A 23042-nucleotide genomic window follows, 5' to 3' on the forward strand; every position below is an offset into this window, starting at 1 on the left:
ATCAAAAAGAAGTAAAAATAATAATTGAACTAAGTGCGCAACACAATATGTATGTGCGTGTTTAGTGAAATGATTGGTGTAATTTAGATTCAGCAGGAAGGTACGACAGATGTACTAGTACCGAGAGAAGCGAGTGGAGCGCGTAAGTACGAGTTACAGTACAAAATGAATATTCATCGGCCAACAATTTTATACGTATTTACAAAAACAAAAAAATTAAGCCTTAAATAATTTGGCAATAACACGTCCATAAGACAAAATTAGACCAAAATATTTATTTAGAAAAAATAATTTAATTTTTAATTTCTAGAGTCGAGAAACGATAAAGCTTTTATAGCTAGTAAAATCTATGACAAAAGGAAAACAAAAACAGATTTAAAATTTGCGAAATCTTTCACGCATTAGAATGTAATTCATTAAATAATAATTGTATCTTTTAAAGATTAAAACCAGATGAAAACACACGCACATCCTTAAATTGTTACATTATGGTTATGTACAAACTTTTAATATAAACCATGTAGCTACAGTTTCATACCAAAAGTAGATAATGTTCTAATACACGGAACATTAGTAATTTATATTTGCGATAGTTGCGATTGATACCATTCTATCAATTTTCACAAGTGGGCTGACATAAGCAGACTCGTACATACACTGTGTACCATTGAGTCAACTTTTGGGTATACTTGTCCAATAAAACTGGTTCATGGGGAGTAACACCCGCCCTCGCAGTCCCGCTATAACTCTACACAGTCTCGTATAAAATTGTGATTCATCGATAGCGATACTTCTTATATTACCATATGACAGTGAAATTTGATAATTAAAATTCATAATAAATAGTTTGTACACATTGGCATTTGAATAATGGAAAAGTACCAGGACAATCGAGAGGGTTAATTACATTAGGATCAGGGACGGACATTTGTAACATTTTTAGCAAGGAGAGAAAATAATAATAAAGATATTTAAATCTATATTTTGTTAAGAATTCTATATTATTATATATATTATGAATATCACAACGCACAACAGAACAGTAAACCCGCGTCCCATTGGAAAAGTAGTGAATAGATTGTTGATAACTGCGACTAGTTTGTATTGTAACGTGAGAGCAGTCTCGTCCATATCACTCGTCCATACGACAGTTCATCCGACTATTTGACCGCTTTTTTACCTTTTATTACAACGGGTTTGTTCTTTAAGGTGCCTTTTTTGCGCCTCGCAGTCTGAAAAAAAATTGAAAATACACAATTTAGTTTAATAAATTTAACTACCGCGTTCGGTACAAAAAATCCATTATATGAGGAAAAGAAAATGTTCTCGAGCCAAAGTCATGAATAAAAAAAAAACAATTATTTTTCTTGATAAGGATATAATTTAAGTGTATTGAAAATGATTTAACACCAATCTGACAGCAAATTGTTTTGACGGTTGCAGTTGAATTCTTGAAATAAGCGTAAGTACCGATATTTATCATAATGAAAAGACCAGACTTACTTACATAGAGCAAGCTCAACAGAGATAATCTGTTACTTTATTCTAACATAGGTTTAGAATTGAAAACATGTAGATAATTAGTAATAAAAGGATAATTATACTATTTTCAAAACTGTAATTATTAGTATGCATAAACTTTATATATTTTATATAAATTACTACTACTACACCTACAATCGTGCAGTTTCACTGGCGTAGGCAGCGGATGGAACGCTCCACAAACCTTTTTGGAGATGAATCCGGAAGTCTTGATCTGCCGATCGGCAACGGGGAGACGCGGGCGGTTGAACTCGTGCGGCTTGCGAACCCGGTAGATGCGCACGAGCCAGTGCTCCGTGGTGTAGGCCTCCTCCAGGTAGGTGAGCGAGAAGCCGCGGTTGCCGGGAACCGCCTGGCGCGTGCGGTCGAAGCCGGCCGGCGAGCGCGCGTCGCCCGGGTTGCCCTCGAACCCGAAGTAGGACAGCTTGTACATGAGGCAGTTCAGCAGGGCCGGCGCCCCCTCCGCGTCGATGCGGAACTCTCCGCGCTCCGTGAAGTAGTCGTTCTCCTGCGGATTGCACATTACTCTTAACTAACTCAGGCTGGATGAGACGATCCCTACTGGGAAACCTCTGGCACGGTGAGTCACTTACGCGTATGTCCTTGGGATGCTCCCCCTCGGCGATGCGCACCATCCAGAGAAACTTGTTGATGTCGTCCCCCGAGTAGCCGATGGCGCCCCCGAAGATGACGAGCACGTAGTCCACGCCGAGGTCGCCCATGATTTCGTAAGCGGCGCTCTCGTTGGAGGCCATCGCCTTTCCCACCAGGGCTATGTGGGAATTATTCCACGTGTTATTGTCCACTAGAGTGGTCCGATTTGCCATACCCGCTATCTGAAAGTAACCATAATATTAAGGAATGTCAATAATTATTGCCAATTTTATTAAAAAGTAAAGCGACTTAATATTATGTCAAAATGACAATAAAAAGTGAATAATGTTCACAATTCTACTTAATTGTACTACATTGTTACCACAATGTTACTATATTGTGTAACAAAACTAAGCGGATTAAAGAACCACCCCGTCATTGAATCAGGTTATCAAAATTAATGTGAATATCCACCAAGAAAATTCATAAAATAAATTAAATAATAAAAAATCTTTATTTTGGAATTGGCATATAATTATTCAGAATAAAAAATTTATGAAATTGTTAACCACACAAACTTAAAATTTAAGACCAGTGCTGTTTTTTATAAATTAATTTTTTTAAATTGAATTATGAACCGGGGAAGTTACCTGATAGCCGTAATCCCACCAGGACATGACACGCGCATCATCATCCGTGTTCTGTGACAGCCAGTAGTACGCCTCGCGGAAGTCATCCAGGATCTGTCTTGACCTGCAAGTAACAATATCCACATAATACATTGCTTTATATAAAACACCATATGGAATCTAAAAATAAGTAATATTAAAATAAACTATGTAAATGCCATGCCATATATGATTGTATACAAAATAGGTTTTGTGGTGTAAAATTCACTTCCAAACGTATAAAGGCAAGGTAAGCAGTCCCACTCCAAATTCTGTAGTCGAGTGATATAGAGATTGATTTAGATTTGGTGGTATACAGACGATGACATTACAACTAAATGAGAAAGGAAATGGAGGAAGAATAGTAGATAGGAAAGGGGGAATAGCAGTAATGGGAAGGGCACTCGTAGTTGTGTACCCATTATGTCTAAAATAACTACACACATATTAAAAGCCCATTTGTTAAAAAACTACAATTTAAATTTTGTTATAATTCGAAAATGTTTCGAAATTTAAGTCGCTTCAATGATTTTGCATATAAAACATTCAATAATAATAAAATAAAACAAGTAATCATTTACTACGCTTTATGATTTCATTCACGGCTTTTGTTACTTAGTTAAACAAACAAATCACTATAGAATCATTACCACATATATTTTTAAATATTAAAAATGAGATAATCTGAAATATTTTTAGTCCCTTAAATTTAGAAGTAAAGAGCTTTACATTGTATGTATTTCTAGAAATGCTGGTAATTAATACAAATTACCAACAGAAAAATGACCTGTCTTCGACTATTGACAGTAATTTTGATCAAATATACTCCATTTGCTGTGCTTTATAATTAACAATGGCAGTATGTAGTACTAACTTGCAAGTTAAGAATATGGTAAAGTGGTTTTATTAAAATCTGCATTACCTAAGATTTATTTTACACCCACGTAGGTTACATTGCCAAGAAAAGGGTTAGAGAAGAATGATTACAAGATATATTTTAGATACAAAAGAGTTCTGGGTATTTACAGGGCTCGCTTCAGCTGGCTTAAGCGATCACTTTGCATACTTGAGTATCATTCATCATTTGGTTTGTGGTTGAACATTCATACTACTCATACCATTCATACAATTGTTTAAAACTTATATTCAATATTCAAACACTTCATTACGTGCGAGTTAGAGGGGGCTCTAGCCGCTTCTGTGCCAAGAGCGAGATTACTCGCATTCTTGGCCGTGCCCAGCAGGCCGGCTATAGAAAAAGAGCGAGTATTCTCGCTCTGGTTTGAGCCTCTGTGTCATGTCACGTCCCGTTTTTTTGGTTAATTTAAAATATGGAAAACACAGAGACATCTATTGGGATAATTTTGTAGTACTTCACTAAACAGACGAAATTACAGTTTTCTGATATTATCGATTTTACAGAGATCTACCCACGAGCTTCGTTTGACAGAAGACAGAGTCACTAAAATAGGGTTGTCAGTTTTCGCGGGTCTATTGTCGATATCTGATGCGCGTCAATAAGTTTATTATAATTTATTGATTTTTGTTAGTTTTTGATACTTGTGCGGAACAATTATCAATTTTTTAACTTGTTTGTGTGTTTTCTGTGTTGTTTGTACATTTGTTTACCGTTTTTTTCGTGTTTCAACTCTGCTCTGTGTGTTTTCTGTGTTTTTGATTTACGTAAATTGGGACATTTATTTAGCCGACAATGGAGAGTGAACCAAATACATCTGGACATGAACAATTGGATGAAGATTTCATGGAAGATGCCGGCCGTACTCCGGATTCCGATGACAGTGATGTTGATTTTGAGATTGGTGATGACGAACAAGATTTTCCTGATATATCTCTGATCGACGAATCCACGCCAGTTTTCGATTGGAAAACTGATGATTTTATTCCCAAAATTAATACTTTCGATTGTGCAAGTTCAGGTTCCAATATTGAAAATGTTGGAACAAGGGAAGTAGACTTCTTCAAACTTTTCATGTCTACTACCCTAATGAGTTACATTTGTGATGAGACAAATAAGCAGTACCAATATGTAAAGAGCAACTGCAATGAGTTGACTTGGAGGCTAAAACAATGGACTGACACAACAATTGAGGAACTATACATTTTTTTGGCTTTGTGTCACTTGATGGCCTGCAATTCGAGAAATAAAATTCAAGACCACTGGTCAACTGACATTCTACTTTACTCCCCCATATATTCAGATACCATGTCTCGAAATAGATTTCAAATAATCCTTCGCATGCTCCACTTTAGTGACAATACTCAGCAAGCAGGTGGGGACAAAATGTTCAAAATAAGGTACATAGTGGATAATTTTAAAAAAAAATTTGGAGAGTACATGTTTCCTTACATGAATATTTGCATTGATGAAAGTTTGCTTCTATTCAAAGGCAGACTGTCATTTAGGCAATATATTCCATCAAAAGCAAGCCGTTTTGGGATTAAATTTTTTGTACTGTGTGACTGTGCTACGGGATATGTTCTGAACTTCATTATTTACACTGGGAAAACGACAGAATACGTACCACATCCACATGTAGGCATATCAGGGAGCTTAGTCATGACACTCATGGAGCCATATTTAGATCGGGGACATACACTGTACATTGATAACTGGTACACTAGTCCTCTTTTACTCCAAAGGCTCCATGATCGGAAAACGAATGCTTGTGGTACTGTAAGAAGAAACCGAAAAGGTATGCCAAAGTTCACTGAAAAACTGAAGAAGGGGGAAATGAAAAATTTTCATACCGACACCCTTTCGGCCCAAATTTGGAAGGATAAAAGGGAGGTTTGTATGCTCACAACTCTTCATCCACCTATTCTAAGCGAAACAGGCAAAACCACATACCGGAATGAACCAATAATCAAACCTGAAAGTGTTCAAGACTATAACAAGAACATGGGTGCAGTTGACCAATCTGATATGGTTTTGTCGAGTGTCCACTCATCGCGGAAGACAATGAGGTGGTATAAAAAAATATTCTTTCACCTAATGGACCTAGCATTACTGAATGCCCATTTACTTCACCGACAAAAAACAGGAAAACGTATGCCGCTAGCACAGTTTCAGATGGAGGTGATAAGGCAACTGATTCAACAACATAAACCTAATATACCCTCGAAATGTACCCATAGGAAAAGAAAGGCGGATCTGCCATCACGTCTAACCGAAAGGCACTTTATGGACAAACTACCTCCAACTGCAAAAAAAGCAGCACCTACGGCCAGATGCGTAGTATGCCTATCAAAAAATAAAAGAAAAGAATCGAGGTATCACTGCAAGCAGTGCAAAGTGGCTCTCTGCATTGAACCGTGTTTCGAACAATACCATACATTAGAAGACTTTTAATTTTATTTTCAAAAAAAAAAAAAAAAGAAAAAAAAAAGAAAAATATATATATATATATTTAGTTTACAATTTAAAAAAACAATCGATCTTAATAATAGAGTCTTTTAATTAATTGTTAATATTTTTCTAATGCAAGTTCCCATATTTCTGTGACAAGTTGTGGCAACCCTGACATTTTCTGAAAAATTAAAGTATGTTTATCTAAGTGAAGGGAAGCAAATACGTCGTACATTGAATAAATTTGGTAAGTCATTTAAATATCCTATCAAAGTGTAATGTTTTTAATTGATAAAAATAAAATTTAAAAATGATTTATTTTGATTAAAAATTCACGGCCTGCTGTGCACAGCTACAGTTCTACCTACTGGCATTTAAAAGGCTAGGAAAACTCTCGCAAAGAAAATAATTAAAACCAAATTATTAACAAATAGTTGGAAATGTCCGAAAGCATTTTTGTACTTCTCATTTTAACTTTTTGAGAGGCTCACATTTTGCTAGTTGAGTATATATTTCGAAAATAATTACAAAAAAGCAAACAGAAACTACATATCGATGTACCATGCTTATAATTGCGGTAAGGTATTTCAATAAAATATAACATACTCGTAACTCATATAATATAAGACATAAATATACAATGTGTGTAATTCTAATAATACCATACAGTTTTGCATGAAAACCATTCTCTGAAAAACGATGTGTGAAGAAAAATAATACATCTCAATTTTTAAAAAAAAAAACAGAAGCAATAACTAAACACTACAGCAAAATAATAATAAATGGTCACTAATACAATTACAATTCCTACTTTGACACATTTTTCTAGCTCTAAAAGATGCTGGAAATTGTACTTGGTACAAAACTCGGGTAAAATAGTGCGCAACAAAACTAACACTTATTTCAGTGGAATCTTACCCTCCTTCATCCCTTGAGTTGCAAAATATTACAAAACAAAAGAATCACATTAATAAATATTATTGCAATGTGTCCATATTGTAATGAGTGAAAAAGTAAAAATTAAAATACATATTCCCATACATACAACGATATGTAAATATTTTGACACAGAATGAAAAAAATTCATTATAAAATAGATTTTTTTTTACTTTTATATTATAATGTACAGACCCTCGTGTCAACGATCAATCTATTAAATTTCAATAAATTCAAAGAGCAAAACTTTTAAATGTATAATTATATTACTTAGTTATATTGTATAATATCATTTAGTGAATATTGTGGTACATACACATTTCTATTAATTTGTCTGCTATTCGTTGATTTTACCAAATATATAATTACAAAATTGATTATGAACTCGACAAAATACAAGATTTATATTGTTAGCCTATTTAGAAAAGCGACCAAGCTTATCCGTATAATTTTAACATAAGCTCATTTCAATACTTAAAAACTTTGTGACTTCTATGAATTCCATCTCAAATTGTATTTTATTATTTCTCACACACTTGTTTACAGTTTTGAATAATTTTTCTCGACATAAAACTTCGAATTAGAAATAAGATTATATGTGTACCATCGTAGAAATTGTTTTTTTTTTTAATTTTTGCAGTATTGTCGCTTTATATTTGGTAAATAAGGTAAAAGTTAAATGAGCCATTTAATGTTGTTAGATTGGTTTAGAAACCTGGGAAAGCTTAATATGAAAATGCTTAACTTTAAACAGACAACGTCAAGAGCGAAAGTATTTCCAGAATGTCAATATTTCGAGTGTATCGGAAGTTGCGACGAAAGGCGAGAATGCGGCAAGTAACACTAACCCATCGTTGGTGTAGAAGGCCAGCACGATGGAGGGACTGGAGTATGCGTTGGAGGTGACCCAGGTGCAGTGCACGGCAAACAGCATCAGCAGGATCATGACGACCACCACGACAGCGGAGCGCAGGTTGGGACCGATCCCCTCCGCGCCCGCCTCCGCCCCCCCCGTGGCCCCCACCCCCACCGCTACCATGTCCTGCTCGTGGCGCATGCGACGCACCTTACCTGCCTAAAACAATACCGTTTTCAATTGTTAAATTAAAACATTTTGTTATTAACTAGAATAACTTGACCATGTACTCTGCATGCCTCCCGAAAACCTTCAATTCGCCTCTTTACGAGGCATCAGATTTTCCACTATTTGGGATGCCCTCTGCTCACAATTTATCCCATTGTTAAAGAAATAAATGTTAAATAATAAATCAGCAGTTCACATCTGAACTAAAGATGAGAAGCGTCGATGTGAATATTTGGTGGTTCATATTTGAGAAGAGATGAGAGGGAGTTTGCAGCCGACGTTTAGATAGAAAGTCGACTAAGAATAAATTGTGTGTATTAATGTAAAAGTGGTATTTGTTTATTCTTGATGTACATTAGGTACAATATATTTTTAATCAATGGCATAAACCAAAAAGATTTAAATAGGAACTGAAACCGAAGATAGTAATCGAGGACATAGAGATGAGCTCTCTCTGATACAGGTGCGTTCACCGTCATTTATTACTATCGAGTAATAAATAATTGAGTAAAAAATCTCGACTTCAAACCTCCGAAATGAAGACACTCCGATCCATAACCGGAAACACATTGCGAGACCGAGTAAGAAATACCGACATTCGAAGCATGTGTAAGGCGGAGGATATCGTGAGCTGGGGACGACAACGAAGGCGATACTGGAAGGAACATATAAACAGAATGTCAGAAGACAGACTTCCACGTATCGCCCTCCAAGGCAACCCTGAAGGACGCAGACCCCCAGGCAGACCTTCGAAAAGATGGAAAGACAGCTGGGAGTCGACATCCCGAGAGCGACATGCGGAGGCACAAACAGATCCCTAGGATCTACATAAAGAAGAAGAAGAAGAAGAGTAATAAAATGCTATTACTATTGAGGAATAACTTCAAGTAATCATCAAATAGTGTAACTTCAGAATGAGAAATTACTTCCACAATATCCTTTGACGAGTTCCATAGTAAAAGAGTCGCATATATTTGATTTCAATCTCAACCAGTTTGATTACAGGTAGTTAACAAAGAGAGCAATACATTAGTCTTGTTGACCATTTAAACAAAAATATATTTACATATAGTAAGATCAAGTCAGCGTAAGTAAGTATTGTCCAATGTACCTTGTCGTAGAGATTCCTGTTGGGCTGAGATTCCTCCGGCAGCTCTCGCAGGACAACCCTCTCCTCGGGCTCGTCCTGCAGATGCAGCTCCAACAGGCCGGAGAAGGCCACGCCCGCAAGCACGCACACCACCGGCGTCAGGGTCAGCATAAGCCGCACCATCACGCCCGCAAAGTACACCGCGCTCAGAGCATACAGGCACACTGACAAACAAACACTCGTTATAACCGTACACAAAGTTTAAAAAATGCAATTTAACAAACCGAAATGGGAGTTTTAATTCAATTGTAATTTAAACTATTTGTATTGCACTGTATTTCGTTTATTGTAATATGTTTTTCATTGTTTGTGAACCGTAAATAAATAAAATTCAATATGGAATTCTACTAACTGTCTGCAGTTACAATAAATAAATCAATATGATGTCATTAATTGAAAAAAAAAAAATTTGGATTCTATTATTTTTTTTCAGTAAAGAGAAATATTTGTGTTTTTATTATCTACACAAATATTTCAATTTATATTTGAAGCACCAACTTTGTGATTTTACATTTTATAGTTAAAATGTTACTTTGTTTAAAATCACTATAAATATTTTATTATAACATAATTATAATGTCTACCGGTTTCGAAGCTAACCGCTTCTTTATCAAGACTGATTAATACTATTAAGACTATTAAATCAGTCTTGATAAAGAAGCGGTTAGCTTCGAAACCGGTAGACATAATAATTAAGTTATAATAAAATATTTATAGTGATTTTAAAACAAAGTTACATTTTAATTATACAAATATTTCAATTTCATACTATTTCTGTGAGCCTAAGTGGAAATAGGTATCAAATTGTAGTTGAGTGGGTTCGATCCGAGAAACTCTTACTTAAGAGTCCGCGACACTAATAACAGGACCACAACCCGACACTTCTACACACAACACAATTCTAGTTTGGAATTAAGATTAATTTCACTCTGGAATTTAACAAACTGTTGCCAAATTGTATAGGAATGCCAATATGAATAACTTAATGTAGTCAGAGTTTCATATTCAAGAAAAAACAATTGGGCATTTGTTGTTAAATATGATAAAAATAAGATCTACGTAGGCAGATAGCTAATAGCTAATCGGATATGTAATAATAAGACAAAGGCTTACCAAATACTCTCTCATCGTTGATGTTCTTGATGCAGTACCAGAGGCCCACGGGAAAGGTGCACACGAGGATGTGCAGGTCGAAGAAGAAGGAGAACCAGGTGGTGGGCTGGTGCTCCGACACCGACGCGATGATGGGTATGTGCACCTTTGCGTAGGCCGTGTCCCACAGGGAGTAGAACCTGCAATCAGATTACTAGGGATTACTAGGAATCGGTCACTGCTAATACGCGAGGGACGATAAGATAGACATTAAGTTTACGGCACCGACCTGCCGCTCCAGGGAGCTATGACTCCGGTGTAAGTGAGCAGGACCACGCTCAGGAAGACGACAGCGCCGGCCAGCAGCCCGCCCATCACCAGCAGCCGGCGCCACTCCCCGCGAGGCAGCGTGCCCTGCAGGAAGCGCAGCGCCCCCACGGCCACCAGCAGCACGAACACGCCCGAGGCGGCCATGTGCTCGCTCGTGCGGATGGGCTGGAACCCCACGAAGGGAATCTGCATGGACAGCAGCAGACCCAGGATGTAGAACACCGTGTAGCTCGTGAACAGGCGAACCGAGTACCGCCCCATCAGAAGCAGCACAAACACGTGCAGCGGGATCAAGTTGATGATGAACACGTACCCTCCCCACGCGGACACCTGCGCAACGCAATAAAGGCACATACAATACCCAACATACAAACACGGGGTATCCAGACTGACTCTCCAGACATCCTAACTATTTTTAGATTAATGTGTGGCTTCATTCTATCAACATCTGGGGAAACAATCCCTTTTTTTAACTTTTTGTATGTTGAATACACAAAGGAAAGTTGTATCAGTCCAGAATGATATTCAATAAATATAAGTGTGAAGAATGACTAATATTTATTTTTACCCCTCTCGGAATGAAACCCGGAACATCCAGCACAGTAACCTAACGCGCTAACAATGCTTATATGGTGTATACACCAGCCACAGCAGTATGGTATACTACAATATATTTGCAACGGGAACATGATCTCACCATGTAGAAGTACGACAGAGCCGTCATGCAGGACCAGGAGATGGAGCCTGTCTTGACGCTCTTGACCCAGAGGTAGTAGGTGAACTGGAGGGCGAAGATGGCGATGCCTTCGTTATCGTAGCTCCCCGCCACGGAGCGGCTGATGTAGCCGGGAACTATGGCGATGAAGCAGGCGGCGAACAGGCCCGCGCCCTTGGACCACAGCTCCGCCGTCAGCAGATACGTCGAGATGGCTGTCAAACCGCTGGACAGGGTATTTACACAAATTTTTACTTACAAGTAAAATCTTAAAAGATTACCACCGTCCATTCTTTGATTTTCATACCCGCACTTGTTTTCATATTTTATTTTATTCTAAGTCTCTTAACCCATCCGCATATCAGTTTTTTTCAAAACACGTATACAAAGACACTAATTGAATGTATCTTCGCAAGTAAAAAAGTTGCCCCGCCCAGAGGGGAGGTAAAATGGTTTGACAAACAATGAGGCGCTAATATTTTGCACCTGATAAAACGAGAACAAACTAAAAATAATCTTTAAATGCAGAAAAAGGTACCACGCACAAAACAGATTGATTTTTGTGGTACGAATCAGTCCGACCAATCATAACGCTCGCTTGTTTGATGCGTCAACGGCGTTTAAATTCAACCGAGTTATAAAAATAAACTATCTCATGATATTATAACTTTTACTGTTTTACCAATAAATATGGTACATATAACTATTATGCACGTATTTTATTGTGTGTCTAGATCAGAAATGTGATAAATTAACAAGAAAACTTGAAAAAATAACTCAATAAAACATTATACCCGGGAAGTAAGGTTTTGGTTTCTAACTTAAATTTTAGTTGATATTTCAATCAAAAAGATAATTCTATCCTTATAGGGACATCTTTGGTCAAGTGTCGTCAATAAATTTATAAACAAATTATAAGAAATAATACATTACAAAAAGATTTCTTCACTGATTTGTATGTACAAATCTTTTCAGACTGCCCGTGTGGGCAGTCTGAAAAGTTTCCGACCTCAACATGAAGATGGAACTCGTTGTCAATAAAAATTTGAGCATGTGTTTGGGCATGTTTTAAAAGGTAGGTACTCATCAAAATTTCCACCACTTTGATCGCACAGTTATTTTTTGACAGTCGTTTGAGTGAGTCGCCGCGAGCGTTTTTTCCAAAATGGAAAAAATTACGTATCGAGCAGTCATTATTATATATTTAGTCCCAGAGTCGGACATAAATTATTGTACTCCCGGGAAGGTTAACAGGTATAAATAAAGTTATTTAGCGATTTAGCGTTTAATTTGTAGAACTTCATATTAATATTTTTAATATTTAAATCAAACACAGATTTGAGTATACTAAATTGTCTTTTTTTTTACAAGTAAAAATTCTTATGACGATTGTTTCACCTCGATAGGACATTTTCTCGCATATATTAATTTGAGAATATTGAGAATATTTTTCTCGCATACATTTGTATCGAGATGCCCTAACAAGGCGAAACGATTATTGCAAGAATTTTAAAAAAATTTCATAAAGATAAAATAAACAATTCAGTAGACGCAAATCATTGTTTGATTAAAATTTTTTGAGTTGTGGCATTCATGCGAGAATTCGGGCAGTCAGTACAGCGAGCCGAGCGCTCCATCCGTAGTTTGGAATGCTCGCTGATGCTCGCCGCGAGCGATGTTGCATATACAATAGTTGTGACTTGTACTAAGAAAGAATTGTGGACCACGAAGGGAGTGGTTCAGACCTGAAGACGGGCGCCAGGAAGACGCAGATGTCCCGAATGTGCACGGGGATGTGCAGCAGGTGCAGCAGCCAGTGGATGGCCCCCGAGGTGATCATGAGGCCGGGGTACACCGTGCCACCCACGATGCGGCCCAGCGGGTACCACGCGCGCTCGTCGAACCAGTTCAGGAAGTTGTAGAACCCATGCTGCACCATGTACGCCGTGGCGCGGTAATTGAACCTACACACAAACAATAATATTACCTACCCACATGTAAACTATTCACTGATTGATTACATTTATTATTTGCTTTATTCGTTGGTATTTCAAACCTATTTAATTAATTAAACCATATCCGCCCCCTAAATGGAGCATATGGAGTCTACAAACTGTCTCCTGGCTTTCTGTCGGCTGCCAGCTCCTTTGCATCCTCCCGAGTCAGATCCGCGTCCCCAAGTTCTGACGATAACTGCCGACGAATTGTCAGCAGTGATCGTACATGGCCAAGCCAACTGAATCGCATTTTCTTAACGACAGTTGTGACCGAGATTTGCTGCGTCCTACGCCTTATCTGTTTATTCCTCACTAAGTCAAACCACCGCACGCCTAAAATTCTCCGCAGACACCTATTCTGAAAGCTCAGTATACGGCTGCTCTGGGCCCTTGTATGTGCTATGTTTCACAGCCGTATAAGAGAACAAGAGCAATGCGAGCAATGTGTAGGCGGCATTTGGTCTTGGCATAAAACCGAAATAACAAGGAAATAGGATTTTGACAAATTTCTCAGTGTGGAAAATGTAACAAAAAACTCATTATAAATGCCATAAAAACCAAAATACTGCGATGAAGACAACACACTTAAAGTATATTCACAGAAATAAGTATTAAATACATTAATAAATATAATATCTTTACGACTCCATTAAAGGTAAATGGATTGTTAACAAAATTAGACATTTAATGAAATTCAATGGAAGTTGGATTAAATGTGAAATTTAGTAATAATTCAAAGTGGTTGAAAGAGTAAAGTGGCCAAATCAGAGTAGATAAAAGTAAATGTATAATTATTGCTCTACTTAATATTTTATTTTTATCATGAAATTTATTAGTTAATTTTAAGGCTCAATAATAACATAAATATATAACGCCCTTTTCGCCGATATTGAATAATATTGCTCGAAAATGGATGTAGATATGTGTGAATGTTAATTTAATTCATTTTAAAGTAAAACAATAAAAATATTTTTATGCAAAATCCATTAGAAAGAATATGAATGGCTACTCATCAACAAAAAAACATGGTTTATTGGTACACGTCACAATTCAGATTTCTAGAAAAGTAGTGAAGGAACAATAAAATAGACGTTATAAAATAGAGAGAAAATTTTAAATTTCCCTCATTTAAAAAAAAAAGATATGGTGAATATTCAAACAATTCTATAAAATTGCCAGAAACCTACCATGGATCAAATTCGTGGATGATACTTTCAAACCGTATAACTGCGAAGAGTCGGGACGCAAATCCAGAAAGCCATGCTAATGCTAATATAACGAAAGTTAGTAATGCGCTGTAACCGGCTGCTTGGGATAACTTTTCATGGTTTTTCCGCTTATTTTTAACTACATTTTCAGACACCGGCATTTTCCCAAATTGCTAACGCGGTGGCATTCGACAGCACTTGTCACAGAAAATAAAGATAACGATGACACGTCGCGACAATAATGTGACCATGTTCAAAAAAAAAATCCGATAATACATATTTTATATAACCAAGTCAGACTTGAGTATTTTATTATTTACTAGCTGCACCTGACCATTATTGTTGTATCTCAGTCTAGTCAGATGGAAAATAAATTAATTAAAAAGTACACATTTTCAATTGCAATTGAAAACACTTGATTTTTAAAACCTGAGTATGATATTTATTTTTAACGACTAGTTCCGAAAGCTACAGTTGCTTTCATTGACAGGCGAATAGTAATACTTGCTTATGCTTATGAATCATTGAAAATATTCAATGACACCAATGACAGCACGCAGCCTCCATAAAAATTGCTGCTGAATATTGATTGTCCTGGATTTTTTTTACCAACGTATTACTGGAATACAATAATGTTTGTATGTACATATCGCCCACTCCTTTCAAGAACGTCATCATTCAAAAATCGTCAATTTTCAGTTGTGCATATTTTCAGAATACCCACAAAATGTACTATATCCCAGCAAAAGCGGCATATTTTTAACTTAATATTTACCCGCTACAGGGCAGAAAATGTTGTTTTTGCATTTTGAAGAAAATATATTGTTTACTTATTTTTAAAATAAACTAATTATTTTTTAAATGGAGAAAAAACCTTTAGGTTTTACCTAAAAAGATTTGTTGCACAGTAAAAAGTTCAATAAGTGGCTGATATTTATTTTTAATACATTGTGATATATTTTCAAACTTTATAAACATTCTCCTGAAAAATCAAGTATTTTGATTTATGACGTTCTTTTAAGGAGTGAGCGATATATAAACCTACTATAAATAATTTTACTATCTGGTACAGATAAATAAAATAGACCGGTTGTTTTGAAGACCATAAGAAAATGTATTAATTAATAAATGTTTTATTAAGAAATATTTATGTTTTTTAAGCATCCCAGATCGTTTGAGGCAATAACACTCGCATTTTTCAATTACTTTTCGTCCAAATGACTTTGAAATCTTGCTACGGTGTATGCAAATACCGCTTATCATGGCCCTGCTTCAAATAAACATATTATTAGTTTTAATGTCTAATTGTACTTGTGAGTGGGTCACTATAATTTCATTTGATTCATGAGTGAAAATTTTTATCCCAGATTGAGTACATTTTCTAATTTCTTGTACATACAAATTGCTGCAATGAGTAGGTACTGGAAATTTTATTATTAATTGGCAACATGAGCTCCGATGAAAATACATGAAAAAAACACAATTTTAGCTGTCAGTTTGTCGTTTTATATTTTTCTTCGTTTTCGTTTTATTTTGAATTTTATACTAAAAATTAACATTTAAATAGCCATGGGCGAATAAGTCCCCTCTACTTTTCTTTTTATATTGATTTGGAGTTTTAAAAAATTAAAATGATATCTCGAAAAGGACAAAAAAATATCAAAGGTGGAGTAGTGGGAAAGTATGTAAAAAAAGATACTCCACCAGAAATGCCGAGTAAGTCGTTATTTACCAAATAAAATGATAGACAATGATCAGGAAGACAAAACCATTATGCACAATTTATAAATGATCGATTTATTATTACGAATAAAGATGTTAAAACGAGTATTGCACAATTGATGTGTCAGGAATCGTTTAAATTATCTAAAGTTGGTTTTTTCTCTCGATAATATACATTGATTACATCAAATTCTTAAAAATATATATAGTGGCTGCTTGATATTTTTCATAAATGATTTCTGCTTACTGTTTGAATCCCTAATTTCTGTATACTATCATCTATTTTCTTTCCTCGAAAGAATAATGAATGCTTTAGATCCTTAGTCGCGAGTATACTGACTATTTGGAGCATTTTATGTCTCTTGTCCGTTTTGTATCCTCAATACAAGGATCCTATTTGGTGTCAATGGCGAATAGGATTTGTGTATTGACTACAAAACAAGCCAACTGTAACTTCTTCAAGTGGTCAGTGTATACCTTTTCTTGGATGATTTAAGCTTTTGTTATAAAAAGCAACATTGCATTGAAAAATGCTTGGATATGTTGCAGACTAATTGTAAATTTTATGATTTATATTTCAAATACACATTTTTATCATTTTTTAAATAAGAAATTATAAAAGTATAAAGTATTTATCGCTACCTGGTAAATTAGGATAAAATCAATCACCGTTGTAAAAATCACAATAAACTATTTATAGTTTTGATAATATAAAATATAAGGATATCTTTGTACTAATTTTCAACCTGAAACAAAACCTTCCACAGTTGGCAACTGGTCATCTCGCGATTAACTTGTGAGGTTTTTTTGATTGGTGCGAAATCCTTCAAAATAATAAGTACTGTTTTTTTTAGTATAACAGTGCATTTTTCCTAGAAATATTTGTATCTAGTACAAAACTCAGTTATTGGGAAAATAAAAGATATTAAACAAAATGCTCAATGTTTCCTCTGGGCTGAAAACTACCCGATTGTATTACAATTAATTAGTTTATTTTTCCTTTAAATGGACAGTAATCAATGTGTGGACAGCGGAGCGTAAGGGCTTGGGGAAGGGGCAGGGTCTCGGAGGGCACGCCGGGAAGTACACACCCAGTGAGTCCGTGCCCAATCTTGCTCAAAGGTATATTTTATGCCCTTATTTTGTCAATTGAATTTCTCCATAGGAAAGCCTCAAATATTCAGTGAATATTTTTACTAAATATATTTAAATTAAATAAACATGCATAATCCTAAACTGCTATTACGGAAGACAAATATATTTGTAAAAAATACACAAAGAATAATCATTAAGACATTAAGATTATACTTTGTGTATTTTTTACAAATATATTTGTCTTCCGTAATAGCAGTTTAGGATTATGCATGTTTATTTAATTTTCAATATAAAAGCACTACCCATCAATATAACAGCACTACCCATCAAAAAAATGGGAAGAATTTTGTATTCTTGAGCATCTGTGCATTATTTCTAGCAAAATTTCCATAATCAAAATTTGTAATGTTTTCGCACATTTTAATTGCTGAAAGAAATAAAATATTAAAAAAATAATTTCAACATGCTCCAAGGACAAAATGTTCACAAGCATGTTACTGAGCTTTATCAGCCGGTTAAATGCTCACCGGAACTGCCATTTTTATGCTTATAATCTGATATTCTATTTTGCTGATCCTTTTTTTTGTAAAAAAACGATGAAGAGATGTTAATTAATATTTTTAAAATATCTATCTGATGGTTTTAAATAATAAAAAAATTGTTTTGTGAAATATTTGTGTGCATGGCTTTAAATTACTATGGTGTCTGCGAACATGTTAAATAAACATGTAACTAGCCAATAAATGATTTAATTGTGTTGTATCAATAGACGGTGTTGGTAGTCCAAATCCGGACATAATCTGAAAATATTGGAGAAATAATCAGTACGCTCCAAACGTGGGACTACATGCTACTGACCTGCTGTTTTATAGTCCCACGGTTGGAGCAGTACGCGGAGAGGTTAATATAATACACAATCACACGGTGTGTTGCAGGTTTGCTAGTTTATCAACTAGTGGAGACGCATCCAACCCTTCTACGTCTAACAACACCTCTGATGGTAGTACGGCATCGGTAAGTGTCACCAATATGTTCATCCTGTAATACCTCTACCCTGGCTGGTACGCATGCCTGCGATTTATACAGATTATTCAGAGCAGGTTATTCAACATCTGGTTGAATTGTGGCATAAAGTAGCTGGGTTTTCATACTATTAATATCCCTCTTTAAATATTGTATTATCTGAAAGATTCATAATGTGCTCATTTATTACGTGATAAAAACGTATTCCAAATAATTGTGAAGTAAATGTGTGTGTGTGTGTGTGCGTATGCGATTTTATATGGCATTCTGTAATATATTTTCTTTACAGATGTCTCATTCAGTGAGCTACGCAGATATAGAAGTGGGGAATCTCAACAGGCAGAACAGTCGACATCTACTTTCGTCACACCCCAGAGAAAACGATCCGATTTACCAAAACCAACAGCAATTGATCAACCAAAGTCAGTTAATTAGTCAGAGTCAACACCAGTTAATGAGCTCGCAACAGCAACAGTTTATGAACTCTAGCCAACAGTTAATGAACTCGAGTCAACAACAGTTGATAAACTCTAATCAGAAACAACTCATGAATTCGAGTCAACATCAGTTGATGAGCCAGAGTCAGCAACAGTTGATGAAACAAAGTCAGTTAAGTCAACAGCATGTAAAGCAGCATCAGATGTTGTCGAGGGAGAATAGCAACGAATCTTCCACCAGGAGTCTCCGAGGTTCCACTCCGACGTCGTCGCAACTTCACTTGGCCGGACCATCGGGCAACTCGATGCATCACAATGTATCTCATGGCCAGATCCAAGGTGGGCAGAATCCTCTAGTTATCCTTTATCGCAGTGCAGCTCCACTTCCAAAACTCCTACTTTCCATAAATATGTTGCTTTATTTACTATTAGTCAATTTATTAGGCTGGCCATCGTGGCTAGTAATACACATTTACATACATGGCATGTTAATTGATGTATGTATTTAACTACTTTTAAGAAAACTTCATTGTATATTGTGCCAATACAAATTGTTTTTTATAAAGTGTATATCATTTATTTATTACTTTTTACAATATATTATTATTTTTTGATGAACGACTCACTAAGCAGAACCTGTGACGAGAAGTTTATTTACACTATAAAAAATATATATCTAGCTAAAGTGATATAAATAAATAATGCTATACAAGTTGTTAGAAGTTGTTTGGTGGTGCGTGTCCATGGGGGTAGATATAAATATTGAGATCTATTATTATATTTTCCGTATTTATTACTTATGCTTGTATATCATTTAATGATTCAAGAAACAGCAATATATGTACTGTGGATTGCTGGAGATCAGTATATAGGTAGTTTTCTATCGTTATCATTATTATATTTGATTGACATATTACAATCTCTTCATTGGTGCTTTGAGACTTTTTTAACATATACTACAATACCATTTTCTTTAGCCTATACGAGTAATCCATCTTCTGCTCCAATCTACTCCAACGTAGTGTCTAGTCCGCCCGGAATGACATATGGAGAGCAACTCATACACAACGCCACCCACCCTCCGGGCATTATCGGCACAAACCAAGGTAACCGAGCAACTTTACAGTAACCTCTTTATATTTAATATACATGTATTTAATCTGATTTCCTTCGGCCCTACATATAATATAATGTACTGAATTTGCTCAAGGCGAGGAAGGGGAGTTGCCACTGCCTCCGGGCTGGTCCGTGGACTTCACGCTGCGTGGCCGCAAATACTACATGGATCACAACACGCAGACCACGCATTGGACGCATCCTCTGGAGTCCGTGCCCTCGGGCTGGCAGCGTGTGCACAGCCCGCACCAGGGAATCTACTACTTTAAGTAATTATATACCGCTCACATACCTATGTATAAGGCGGAGTAAAGTTTTGTAAAACAGTTAATGTGTTGTATTGGCAGCGAGATGACTCGACAAGCCTCGGCAGCCCACCCGTGTCTAGTGGGGGGGTGCTATGTGTTCGGGCCGTTGTCGGGGGCGCTGGTGCCTCCTTACCTTCTGGAGGAGATACCGCACTGGCTCATAGTCTACTCCAAAGGTGAGTCTCTCCACCCCGATCCCCCTCTCCACCCGCACGGACAGTGCATCATGCGTGTGCCTGTTGCAGCCTCCCAGGAACTGGACCACAAGCTGCGGTGGGGCATGTTCCGGCTGAGCGAGCTGGAGTGTTACAACGCCATGCTGAACCGCCTCTACAAACAGGAACTGCAACTCATTGTCATGAAGTATGAGCAATATAGGTACGTATTCTTTCTGTTATATCACTTTTCTTACATTTACAACATTCATCACGCCGTATAATATATAAATTCATTCGTTTACAGATCTGCTGTACTGCAGGAAATGGAGAAGAGAAGATGTATAGAACCGAGAGAAAGAGAGAGAAGAGACTTCGGATACCACCCCCACTCCAACTGCTGAAGGGGAGAGAAATGGAAGGATAGAGAGATACAACTAAATACTTTCATTTCATTTTTATAATCAAATTATATAGTAAAATAATTTATGGTTTGACCATTTTATTATATTAGAAATGGTGTTGTCATATTGTGACTGTTTATTTACTGCTGCCGCTATACTCGATGCAGCCAATATTCAACAGTCACTAGTATCATTTAATTAGATTTAAAGCATTATATTGGAGGGTGAAGTTTAAACATTGCGTTTGGCTCCGTGTAACCTATCGTACACAAGGTCTTGCTTAGATATTTAGGAAGGACAACATAAAAATAATGTATTAAGTGTTACCCTGACACCCAAAGCGTGACTGATCACCTCGCCTTTGTGTTATTTTTTATCAATGTTGTATGGACCCAGATTATTGTGAACTGTGCAATTCTGCGTTAAGTAAACATATATATATATATGTGTATGTATATATATATATATATATATATATATATATATATATATAGATATATATATATATATATATATATATATATATATATATATATATATATATATATATATATATATATATATATATATATATATATATATATATATATATATATATATATATATATATATATATATATATATATATATATATATATATATTTATATATATATATATATATATATATATATATTTATATATATATATATATATATATATATATATATATATATATATATATATATATATATATATATATATATATATATATATATATATATATATATATATATATATATATATATATATATATATATATATATATATATATATATATATATATATATATATATATATATATATACAAATATATATAAATATAAATTCATATTGTCATCTTTTTGTCCCAGTAGATGGAGATAAACAAGAATTGTGTTAGGTAATACAAAATTTACTAAAATTTTATCATCCCAGTAAGCTGTTGATTTTTTACTGATAATTTAAGATTTTTTTGCAGTCCAATTTCATTTCCATCAATTTAATTTTCTTTTCAAGCCTTCTTTCCATCTGTTTTAATTCACAACAACATTAAAAACATCCAGACTCCCCCACATCGCACTGTACGGCCAACCCCATGGTAGACGACTCCGGGCAGACCACCAAAGAGATGGGCCGATAGCTGGGAATCGACGTCGCAAGAGGCTAATCCCTCTTAAAAACAGGCCGCAAGCTGCTTCCAAGCTGTGAATTTGCATTAAGACACTATATATTGACATTTTCAATGGCGCAGACATTGATAGGTGTCACGACTATGAATATTACGGTGTAATTTTTCAGAAATGACCTTTACTCTCGCTCAGTAGTGTCGTAATCCCAAACTAACGGTTCAGTTTGCACTTTATGTAGTTTTAAAAAAGTATTTTTTAATACATGATATCATGTGAATTAATCTCAAAATAGTGATAACAAGCAAATTATGTATTTTATTATAAGTATATATTTTTTTATTTCTTACGCATATTTTGAATTATGTATGTTCATTAAAAACTGCTTTTTTCACTAAGCCTCAACTCGTTTACCAGTCTTAAATCATATCAACCAATGAATAGAAATGCTTTTATTGTTCAGTTATGTGAATATATATTATTATATTGCATATTTACATATACACATACAAATATTAACCATTTTACTTACAAGATGCGTTATTTGAATATTCAGAAAAGATTCTAAGGTTCAACTTTTTTTATTACCTGTGATAATTTTTTTGTAGTGTTTTGAATTTGTTAACAAATATATATTTTTATAAAATTATTATCTACGGTGCCTTAAAACACAATATTGTGACGAATGCTTCCATATGTCGTTAAGTAGGTATGTTAAAATGGGATTGTTCCTATTTCCCAGAACTACACTGAAGAAAGCAGATCACAATGGGGCGTGGCGCTCGAGCGTTAAATTGCGAGTCCTGTTGTGTCGCCACACAACTCTTAGTGAAGTAATATTGATTGAATTTCCATGTGATATTTGAAAATAAAATGTACACATTTATAACGACTAATTGTTTTATTTCTATTTAAAAATAATTACAAACATAATAATTATTTCACCTCGGTGG

The 23042-nt window shown here is 35.4% G+C and overlaps 2 protein-coding genes across 2 annotated transcripts; one reads left to right on the plus strand and one right to left on the minus strand.

Moving 5' to 3' along the window:
* Positions 1-962: 962 nt before the first annotated feature.
* LOC148310831 (dolichyl-diphosphooligosaccharide--protein glycosyltransferase subunit STT3B-like) lies at positions 963-14902 on the minus strand. Its single transcript, XM_088257839.1, has 11 exons — positions 14663-14902; positions 13224-13442; positions 11461-11704; positions 10723-11093; positions 10455-10633; positions 9303-9505; positions 7956-8182; positions 2787-2889; positions 2136-2378; positions 1727-2050; positions 963-1232 (listed from the first exon to the last, which is right to left on the minus strand). Exons 1-11 carry the CDS (start codon positions 14842-14844, stop codon positions 1161-1163), a joined length of 2367 nt encoding a protein of 788 aa, XP_088113965.1. The 5' UTR covers positions 14845-14902; the 3' UTR covers positions 963-1160.
* A 1249-nt stretch (positions 14903-16151) lies between these two features.
* Positions 16152-21088, plus strand: LOC148310832 (uncharacterized). Its single transcript, XM_088257735.1, has 9 exons — positions 16152-16399; positions 17419-17527; positions 18436-18514; positions 18813-19299; positions 19938-20066; positions 20171-20345; positions 20424-20560; positions 20630-20762; positions 20847-21088. Exons 1-9 carry the CDS (start codon positions 16315-16317, stop codon positions 20941-20943), a joined length of 1431 nt encoding a protein of 476 aa, XP_088113861.1. The 5' UTR covers positions 16152-16314; the 3' UTR covers positions 20944-21088.
* The last annotated feature ends 1954 nt before the right edge of the window (positions 21089-23042 follow it).

This window comes from Brachycentrus maculatus, unplaced genomic scaffold (assembly GCF_059751285.1).
Source record: "Brachycentrus maculatus isolate JH-2025_06_01 unplaced genomic scaffold, ASM5975128v1 h1tg000087l, whole genome shotgun sequence".
Classification (NCBI taxonomy): Eukaryota; Metazoa; Arthropoda; class Insecta; order Trichoptera; family Brachycentridae; genus Brachycentrus; species Brachycentrus maculatus.